Source organism: Pinus tabuliformis, chromosome 1_1 (assembly GCF_031772625.1).
Source record: "Pinus tabuliformis cultivar Carrire ecotype Pingquan chromosome 1_1, CPIR1, whole genome shotgun sequence".
NCBI lineage: Eukaryota > Viridiplantae > Streptophyta > Pinopsida > Pinales > Pinaceae > Pinus > Pinus tabuliformis.
The window spans coordinates 47398300-47408767 of record NC_142297.1 but is presented as its reverse complement, the minus strand read 5'-3'; the positions used below and the strand labels follow the sequence as shown (position 1 = coordinate 47408767).

Genomic DNA, 10468 nt, shown 5'->3' with positions numbered 1-10468 from the left:
GACAACAATTCCTTCACAAAACCAATAAATCTAAAGAAACCCTAATTTGCAATTCAATATGGAATTGATCACAAGTAAGCAATATTAAAACGTTAATTGGTGTATTTGATAGAATAATGCAAGGATGTCACAAACTAAAGGATAACCTATCTTGTTTTGATCAGTAGACAAACCCTAACCAATTTCTACAAAAAGACCTAATTCTCAAAAAATCTTAACAAAGCACTCCAATGAGTTCATAAGAGACATAAGACAATCCAAAGAATGATAATAACACTTCCATAAAATTAATTCAAGTCTGGGTTGAAATAAAAGCTAAATGTTCAAAAATTTCAAAGGGGTGCATAGGTTAGAAATACAAAACAAAGCACATGCACAAATATGTGCTATGTTGGTGAAAAAAATCAATGCAGATATCATAAACCCAAGAGAAAATAGAAAATCAAGAAATCAACCACACAGATCTAAAATGTCATCAATTCATAGACTCAAGCCAACCCAAGGAAAAGGAAGAGAACGGAAAAGTGCCACAACAGAGTCACCAAATTGTTATAGTGGATAAATCCCTCTGGCTCACAAGAGGGATTTCCCTAGATACTTGATGGAAACTAGAAACAAGCAGGCAATTGAACTAACTATTTCCCTAAGTTGGACTTGTTTGAATTATAAGTATTAAAGTCAATGGATGAGCCACTTACCTATTTAATGAAATTCTCAATAAAGATCCCTTGTTGTAACTTGATGCAATTCCTCAATACTTGATAAGATCTGCAATCATAAAGAAGAAAAGGATCAAAAGCATATGCAATATAATAATCCAAACAAACTTAACCTAATGATCAACGAGATTATGAATTCAATTTTCCTTTATAAACACTTTAAACAACTATATTAATTAAAGATAAAGAAGATCCTTACAACTTTCACCTTGATGTTGTGAGGTTCCTCCCAAATGCCTTCAATCTCCTCCTTAGATGATAAGTTTTCCAATCGTAAACTAGAAAAGAGGAGGGTGGGATCCCCTAATTGAGGGATTAGTTAAGTGTTATAACTCGAATAGTGATCACCTAGAAGCTTTCAATTAGGAAATATTTGACCAAGTATGTTTCTAGAATGTACTTTTTATTTTTACTTTCTTTGGTTCACCTACGGGGTCTATAGTGGCTCTACGCTTTTCTCAAAGTTAATTCCCGTGAATGAGTGGGAATAGCTAGGAAAATCAACGCATGTGATACTTGACAAGGTGTCAACTATTTTTCCCAACTTTCCCATCTTTCTCAATATATTGTTGGTTGTTTGACTTCTAAGGGAGTTCAATTAGACATGTTCATGGATGGTAAAAAGACCCATAAACTGATCAAGTGCCATGGTGATAAATTGATGTGTAACACTCAAAGACTCAAGCATAAACCACAACTTCTTAAATTGCATCTTAAGGTCTTATAATCTTAGAGAAAATGTCTATATGTAAATAAAGGGGTGCTTTCAACTATACTCCAAGCCATAGAGGTCACACAAATTCTAGAGTTTGAGCACTTCATGTTACTAATCAATCATGCACTTAACACATACATAGGGAAACATGCAAAACAATGGTCGAATATTATGGTTCTGAATAAGATCAATGCCTCCTTTTACACCTTTGGCCTAGTAGAAAGATCAATTAAAATAATATAAACCAAGAAACAACTCCACTTACATGTCCTATCAATGTCCAATGGAAGGATGATGGCACAAATGGATTTTTCCCATTCTACAAGCCACCAAGATGTCATGAATAGTATTAGGAACACATGTTAAACTTATGTAAGAATTCTCCTCACACATATAGTCAACATCATCCTTCTTATGCCACCAATAACTTAGCCCAATAGGTCTATAGCTAATTTCAAGAGAAACATTTCAATTCAATAGTTAAGGGTGCAAATACAGTTCATTCAATTAATCTATGATACATGCTCCCAAAGGACTTGTGAAGAGAGGAGCCTTCAACCTAACCTTGCAAAGGTCAACCCTCTCAACTATTAATTCAATACTTGAAAAATAGGATTTGAAGATCATTTTCAAAAACCAACTCAAAAATGTTGAAATTCCAACAAGAAAAAAATGACTTGTGCTCATCCTCATGTAACATTAACCCACTTGTTCAGCTTGAATTTTTTTATAGAAGGATTTTGAAACAACTATGAATCAAGTCAAACTGATCTAGATAAAGAAATATCCCTATCCAACTTCTTGCATATTCCAATTTTGCATATAACTTTGTAGCAGAGTCAGTTAAATTAACCTAGTGCACTTGCCAACCTTCAAACTTCATATTAGTTTTGCAGCTCCATATCTAAGTGCCACCATCATCAAAAGTAATAAGAGTTTTATTTTTCAAATAATAAACCTATAAAAAGGACTCTCATAATCAATCTAAAGCATAATGTTAACATATTACTCTGATAAAAAGTTGTTGCACCACATTTACAATAATACAATAATGTCAACCACATGAAACTTTCTAAATGATACATAATTGCTAAATGAGAAACTTAGTTTAACCTATTAACATTCGAATAAAATAATAAAAAACCAATTAAGAACAATTTACCTGAGAAATTAACTTTTGTCAGGACAGACTTATTAAATTCAGAGGTTAAATATTCGTAAAAGAGAAAATCATTTTCTATCCAAATCCAGACCCTAAAAACACCAATGTTATCGTGGCTATTATACCAAATTCTAAACCTGTCTTACTTTTTGGCATAACAGAACTATTAAATTCGGAGGTTAAATATTCCTATTTTCTTTCAAAATCCAGACCCTAAAAAGACATGGTTATCGTAGCTATTATACCAAATTCGAAACCTGTCTTATTTCAGATAAATCGTTTTACTCCACTTCTATGTGAGGGCTTGGTTCAAAGGCTATAGCTTTGTATAATTTACTGTAAGTCTCGTCTCCGTCTCCGTTGCAGAAATAACTTTTGGGACAGCTAGGAAGCCAATCCCAAGTGTTATCAATTAAATTGTAGACCACCACCTTTACCACTGGTGATGATACGACCAACTCGGGCACAAAACACACGCGATCTCCCACTCCGGTGTAGCAATTCCATAGAAAATTCAATTCCCTAGGAATTAAATCCAATTCATGAGGTGTGAATTGTTGTGCCATCCATTCCCTGCATAAGAAAGAAGGCATCCGGGCGATCTCCACCCATTCGTTGCCCTCCTCTTTCTTCAACTCCCACACAATAATCACAGTCTCAAACTCCATCCCCACATCGCCCTCCATCACCATCCCCACATCGCCGTCCCTTTGGAGTAATATCCCTTTGGCTGCGACTAATAGTAGACGCGAACCACATTTGATCATTTGTGGCGAAGACACTACAAACTCATTCCTATTCTGCACTATTTCAGGGAATGGAACAAAATGCACAGCAATAGGAATGGGGTTGAGCGCTAGAGCTGAACTGTTTTCCTCCATTGGAATTGTGAAACACACAATGTCTTTTAGGCGGTAAGTGTAGAATGAACCGTTGTGGAAAAGAAGCTCGGAGCATGGTCGCAGCCTTAAATCCTCCGGAAAGTATCCACCAATATTCCATCTCTTTTGGGACGGCTCGTAAATTTCCACTTTATGTCTTTCGAACGCTCCATTTTCATTCAAGGCGTTTCCAATGGCTATAACTTTAACTTTGTAGGAGGATCGCTCCTTACTGACAACGAGGCAATCAGAGTAGGGGTCTAATTGTGGGGCTGGAATGTCCAAGACGGTTCGTGTATAAGGGTTACAGAGCTTCCCATAAATTCTGCGATTGCTGACCAATATTAGTCCTGCCACCGAGTCTTTGTAGTAGATACCCCGACTGCAAATATTAGTCATGCCACCGAGTCTTTGTAGTAGATACCCCGGTTGCAGGCGTGGACTGCGCTGCTGACCAATATTAGTCCTGCCACCGAGTCTTTGCGATACACAGTCCTCTAGGAAAGACAAGGTGAAGGAAGACTTAATCCATGTGCGTGTGTGGAAACAGAAAGACGCGCTTGCCAATTTAGGATTCTCGTTCAACAAAACTAGCCGTGGCTGCTCAGTGTTGAGAGGACCCTGAACCTCACCCCACTTTGTCAGGAAATGGTTTGAAGAGAGCAAATCGTTCCATTGCTTACAAACCATGCGATATCTGAACACAGACTCCACCGGCAGCCGAGCAAGTATCTGGGTTTTAAAGTCGTCTGACGATTCTTCCAACAATGAAGCAAGACGCAGAGCCACTTTTTGCATTTCCATATTTACAGCTCAACCGGATCAATTCAGAGGCGAAGATTGTTGATTGATATTAATTGAACATCTATTGTAACAAATTTATAATACATATATTGATAGTAAATTCTGGTTATGAAATATTACGCACGTCGGCTTTACATTCACTCTCATTTAGTAATATTGGAAGTTCCTTGAGAATTCATAATTTATTGGTGGGAAAGTTAGTTGAGTGGTCGAGCAATAACGGTTCCAGAATTTCCAAATTTTAAATTAAATATAGCGATTTGAATATTCTTCACTCCCGTGGAAATGGGAGCTTAAAAATAAAACTAATCCTGAAATATAGGTCAGAAAAATAATATAAAAAGTTGAAACAAATGACATGGAAATATATATTTATATATCTGGTGGAAGAGTTTTTGATATTGTTTTTTAAGGATGTTTTATGTTTTGATGTTTATACTAGTGAAGAAGCGGGATTGAAGTGGGATATTTATCTTTATATATATTTTTATTTTTCCATTTTATATTATAGGTAGGTGTGAATGAAATAATGGAAAATTTATTAAAAAAATGATAACGGTGATTTTTTTTGGATTTAATAAATCCAAAATGTAAAAAATAAGAAAAATAATTTAAAAAGTTGGTAGACATAATAGTTGATTCACTTAATGGTTAAAAGCATGTGTTTTTTCCTAAGAGGCCACAAGTTCAAAACTGGAGGGGGTAGAGTTTGTATGTCTTCCTAGACTTAGTAGTCAAATCATTCTCGAGGTGGGTCCCTTGTCCCATCAACAAAAGGGTCTCATACACCAATTGGTGGTGACTTTAAAATTGGATAGTAACTTTATTTTGAATTATTATGATCATTAATAATTGTAACAGAAAATAATGTAAGAGTTAACCATATATACATTTAAAAAAACAACACTTTTATTAACCATGAAGATTTATTCGCCCATACTTTATCATGGGTCAATACCATTGATTATGAATACCACATGCATAAAAAAATCATACGTCATTTCACAATGAAAACATTTAATATATATTTATTTTGTTTTAATTTTCTCTTTTTTTCAATTTTATTTATTTTCTTTTAATTTTATAACTTTTACCTATCTTTTCTTTTGTAAAGCTTAACGAATCTATTGGATGGTAGTGGGATTCTATGAATATGGGATAGTTTAATTCCCCCAAATGTGGCTGAAACTAAGACAAAGTGGGGAACCAATTGATCTACACCTCATGGGTATATCATTTTTAAATTAAATTCAAAAACAAAAGCATCATAACTACCTTTGAGATATATTTCAACACTCTATTTTGACAACTACTAAAAATATATTTCATAGAGGTTAAATCTCTACCATCCACACTTATCAACATAATTATCCATTTATGGGAAAGAGATAAATATTTGTTTATTTTATCAATTTTAATGATTTTAAACTATAAGATTTTTAGTTTATTATTGTCAAGCCATCTTCAAAATCATATAGTATTTATAAAGAACTAAAGTAACTCACAAATTTTTTATGACAATTCATATAATAGACACATGGTTATAAAGGATTTGCATAATCATTGTAAACACCCATCCCACATTTACCCACTTTCACCGACCTGCCAGGATAAACATGAGCTAAGGGCTACCATGACATGATTCAAACTCCTAAGTATAGTGAAGGAAATGGAATCGACAAACTAAAACTTTTTCTGACCTTCCACAACATCCTACAGGTGCTACAAGACCCATAGATGCTAAGGAACCATCCGAGGAGGCTAAACCTTGAGTTGGACCTCATTCTCTACCTTGGGCCCTCAATTGCACCCACAACAAGGCCTCCATGCAGTTGGAAGCCTCCACTCGCATTTACAAGCTTGCATCCATGTGACTGCAAGCTAAAATTTCCAATTAGGAGCATGTAGTCCCGGATTCTGAGCCTAAATTCTAGTTCAGCCTCCAGACCACTGCCCATAACTTCATGTAACTTCTTAGATGCATAAATAACATATAGAAAAAGTTAATCATTCAAAATTGAGTCAGAGGCTTGAACCAACAAGGCCTAACCATGATAGTCATTTTGTCAAACATGTTGAGAACATCTAATCTACAAGTCATGAATGCATATCTGAACATTAGGGTCTGACGCTTATCTAAGAAGAATCATCAAGAAGGTCTACTTCCCTCTCATAAAATTTGTAACAACATTTATTAGCTTATGCATTCATTAACAATTCATCAAAAAACCAAATGTATCAAGAGCCAAAACTAGAACATGTTATGAAACCATGCTTATAACCATCATATAACTAGAATAATTGTAGTATACCTATGGGGGATAGTATGGGGTACAAAGGAAGGTACCCAAGGGAATAATGCAATAATGGGATGGGCCATGCTAATAAATAAAGTGGTTAACCCACATCATGTAAGGGACCACAAGTAGTTAGCAATAATGTAATAAGTGTAGGAATTTACAGGGTAAGTTCCTTAGAAAGAACACCAAAAGGACACCGCTCACAACCAGATCACAGATCAATACACCAGTATTTTTGACGTGGTTAAAACCCTCAAAGAGGGAAACAGTCCACGGCCTGAGCCAACGTGGCCACTTCAGGCAATTTATTAATCAAAGAATGAAAATTTACATAAGCTTCTCTCATGCACGAATTACCCTACAAATGACCCTCCATGCACTTTAAATAGAATTCATGGACCAATCGTGTGTCAAGCCACGGATCAAGTGTCGGTAATACCGAGGAGAGAATGAACCGTCGGATCACTACATATTGTGACCGTCGAATTGTAAGTTACAAAATGTACAACGGTAAAGAAACACACTTTACCTAACTCTATACCTAACTCTATACTAGACCAAGTTGTACTTAACTATTTCCTATGTGTCGGAATATCCTAACATCCCCCCTTAAGAACAACTTGGGATAGGATTGAAGGATTTACAAATATGACACAATAGGAGAAGGAAGGAGGCACTAGAGCCTATCCCCCCTTAGTGACAACTTCCTGAACTCCAACCATAAATCGAAGTTTAGTGAACTTCGCCTCTGTGAGAGCCTTTGTGAAGATGTCTGCAACTTGATCATCTGTTGAACAATATTGCACTTCAAGAACATGGTCGTGAATGAGCTTTCTGATGAAGTGCATGTGCAGTTCAATGTGTTTGCTGCGCTGATGTTGAACTGGATCTTTGCATAGCTGAATGGCACTTTGATTATCACACCAAAGTGTAGTCGGATGTTGCTGCTCAAAGCCAAACTCTGATAGGATCTGACGAAGCCACAAGGCTTCCTTACTAGCTTCCACGGCACCACGATACTCTGCTTCTGCTGACAAAAGAGAGATGGCACCCTGTTTCTTACAAGCCCATGTAATAGGTCCTGAACCAAGAGTGAACACATAACCGGCAGTAGACTTCCGATCATCAGGGTCACCAGCCCAATCAGAATCAGTGAAACCAACCAATAGAGGAGCTGCTTCGGCACTGTAATGAATCCCAAACTGAACTGTACCTCGAACATAACGAAGTATTCTTTTAGCTGCTTTCCAATGACTTTCACGGGGGTTTTGCATGAACCGAGCAACAAGGCCAACAACAAAGGAAAGATCAGGACGAGTATGGGTTAGATACAAAAGTTTTCCTACAAGTTGATGGTATAAGGTAGCATCAACTTCAGGAGAAGTACAAGTGACTGAGAGTTTGACTCCAGACTGAAAGGGAGAAGGGGCTGGCTTACAGTCTTCCATGTGAAAATGACGTAGAATATCACAAGCATACTTGGACTGGGAAAGGGAAATACCCTCCTTGGATTGCAAGACTTGAAGACCGAGAAAATAGTGTAAGTGTCCTAAGTCTGTCATTTCAAATTTCCTTTTGAGGCTAGACTTCACATGGTTTATAAGGTTGGGATCACTACCAGTAAGGATAAGATCATCAACATAAAGAACAAGGATGACAAGAGAGTTGCCCACTTTCTTGGTGTAGACAGTATTGTCAGAATGACACCTAGAAAAGCCAGATTCTAAAAGAAAGCTATCCATTTTGGCATACCAAGCCCGAGGAGCTTGCTTGAGACCATAAAGGGATTTCTTAAGTCGACAAACAAGGCTGGAGTCTGTTTGTATGAAGCCAATGGGTTGTTCCATATAGATTTCTTCATGCAAGTCCCCATGCAAGAAGGCAGATTTAACATCCATCTGATGAACTTCCCATTTGAAAGAGGCAGCAAGGGAAAGAACAAGGCGGATAGAGTTCATTTTGGCAATAGGGGAGAAGGTTTCAGTGTAGTCAATGCCTTCAACCTGTGAAAATCCCTTAGCAACAAGACGAGCTTTATGTTTATCAACTTTTCCATCTGGTCCATACTTGGTTCTGTAAACCCATTTGCATCTAACAAGTTTTCGTCCCTTTGGGAAAGGAACAAGATCCCATGTATCATTTGCCAATAATGAATGATATTCTTCATTCATAGCTGCTTCCCAATCTGGATGGCCTGAAGCTTCTGTAAAGGTGTCAGGATCATAATTTACTGGAGCTTGAGCCAGTAAAGAAGCGGCTCTCTCGAACTGAGAACGTGTGCGCCGCTGATCTGTAGGATCACCAGCAAGATCACCTGCTGCATCTCGAGTAGCACGAACCCATTTTGGAAGCTCAGGAGCTGAAGGAGGATCCTGAGATGGTGGGGGAGGATTTTCATCCTCACTTTCATCATCTGAAGAAGAAATGTTTTCAAAGGTAGAAGAGATAGGGAGAGGTGGCACATCCGCCGGACTAGGCTCGCAGGCCAATATATTTTCATCAAATTTTACATCTCTTCTAATGATAACATTTTTGGACTTAAATGGAATAAGTCTATAGCCTTTTACATCTTCAGAATATCCAACAAAAGTACATTTTTCACTCTTAGGTTCTAAAGCTTTATGCTTTTCATCTGGAATATGGGCCCATGCTTCACTTCCAAAAACACGAAAGTGACTTACATCTGGTTTAATTGAACTCCATGCTTCTTCTGGAGTGATAATCTTTAGAACCTTAGTAGGAGTGCGATTTATTATGTAATTTGCACAGTTAATTGCTTCTGCCCAAAAACTAAGACCAAGTCCTTTAGATTGTAGCATACAATTAGCCATTTCCTTTAAGGTGCGATTCTTCCTTTCAGCTACACCATTTTGTTGTGGAGTATATGGAATAGTATGTTGCATTTGAATTCCATTCTCAGTGCAATAGTTGATGAATGTGTTTTTAACATATTCTCCGCCATTATCAGATCTTAACTTAAGAATTTGATGTCCAGATTGTTTTTCAACAAAGGCCTTGAAGACCAAAAATGTGTTAAATACTTCACTCTTGAGTTTTAAGAAGTATACCCAAGTGCGTCTGGAGAAATCATCAATGAAAGTTAAGAAATACTTGCAGCCAGAGATTGAAGCAACAGGAAGTGGACCACATAAATCACTATGCACAAGCTGTAAAGGGGCTGAGGCATGCCAAGAGGCACGTTTTTCAAAACTGTCCCGATGATGTTTTCCGAGTACACATCCAGAACAAACACCATCTCTGCAAGATACCATAGGAAGACCTGTCACCATATTCTTTTTACATAGATGCTGAAGGGAGCGATAGTTTAAGTGACCAAATCGCTCATGCCAAAGTTTGCTCACTTCATCGTTATGAGCAACAAATACTGAGGGAAGATTTAATGACCCAAAATTGTGAAACTTATACAACCTTGTAGAATCATCAGCAATGCCAGTAGCCAAAATCTATTTAGGATCTTTTAAGTCCTTGATTACAACATCATGAGGTGAAAATTCAACGATTTTACCTTCACCTGAATGAGTTATCTGATATACAGATAGAAGGTTGCAGGATAAGGTTGGAACACATAATACATCATTAAACTGACCATTGTCTAGATGAACAGTTCCAGTCCCTACAACATTAAGAGATCTATCATCACCAACATATATATTTTTGGTGTTACAATCATTTAAAGAAGAAAACATGGCTTTGTTTTTGGCCATGTGATAAGAAGCTCCAGAATCAATGAGCCACTCATGAGAATGAGAAGAAGAAGATACATTTAATGCAAAGCCAGACCGAGATGCTTGACAACCACATGCAGAAAGTGCCATTCCTGAAGATGAAGTTGAAGTTGAAGATTGCCCCAAATGGATGTTATGCTT

The 10468-nt window shown here is 37.1% G+C and overlaps 1 protein-coding gene across 1 annotated transcript; it reads right to left on the bottom strand.

Annotated features, from left to right (window-relative positions):
* Nucleotides 1-2877: 2877 nt before the first annotated feature.
* On the bottom strand, nucleotides 2878-4281 carry LOC149211507 (F-box only protein 6-like). The gene has a single exon (XM_089388409.1). It carries the CDS (start codon nucleotides 4279-4281, stop codon nucleotides 2878-2880), a length of 1404 nt encoding a protein of 467 aa, XP_089244535.1.
* Nucleotides 4282-10468: the final 6187 nt, after the last annotated feature.

Bases quoted from the DNA above. Each gene is read 5' to 3' on its own strand.
- LOC149211507 (XM_089388409.1), bottom strand. From the start codon at position 4,281: ATGGAAATGCAAAAAGTGGCTCTGCGTCTTGCTTCATTGTTGGAAGAA.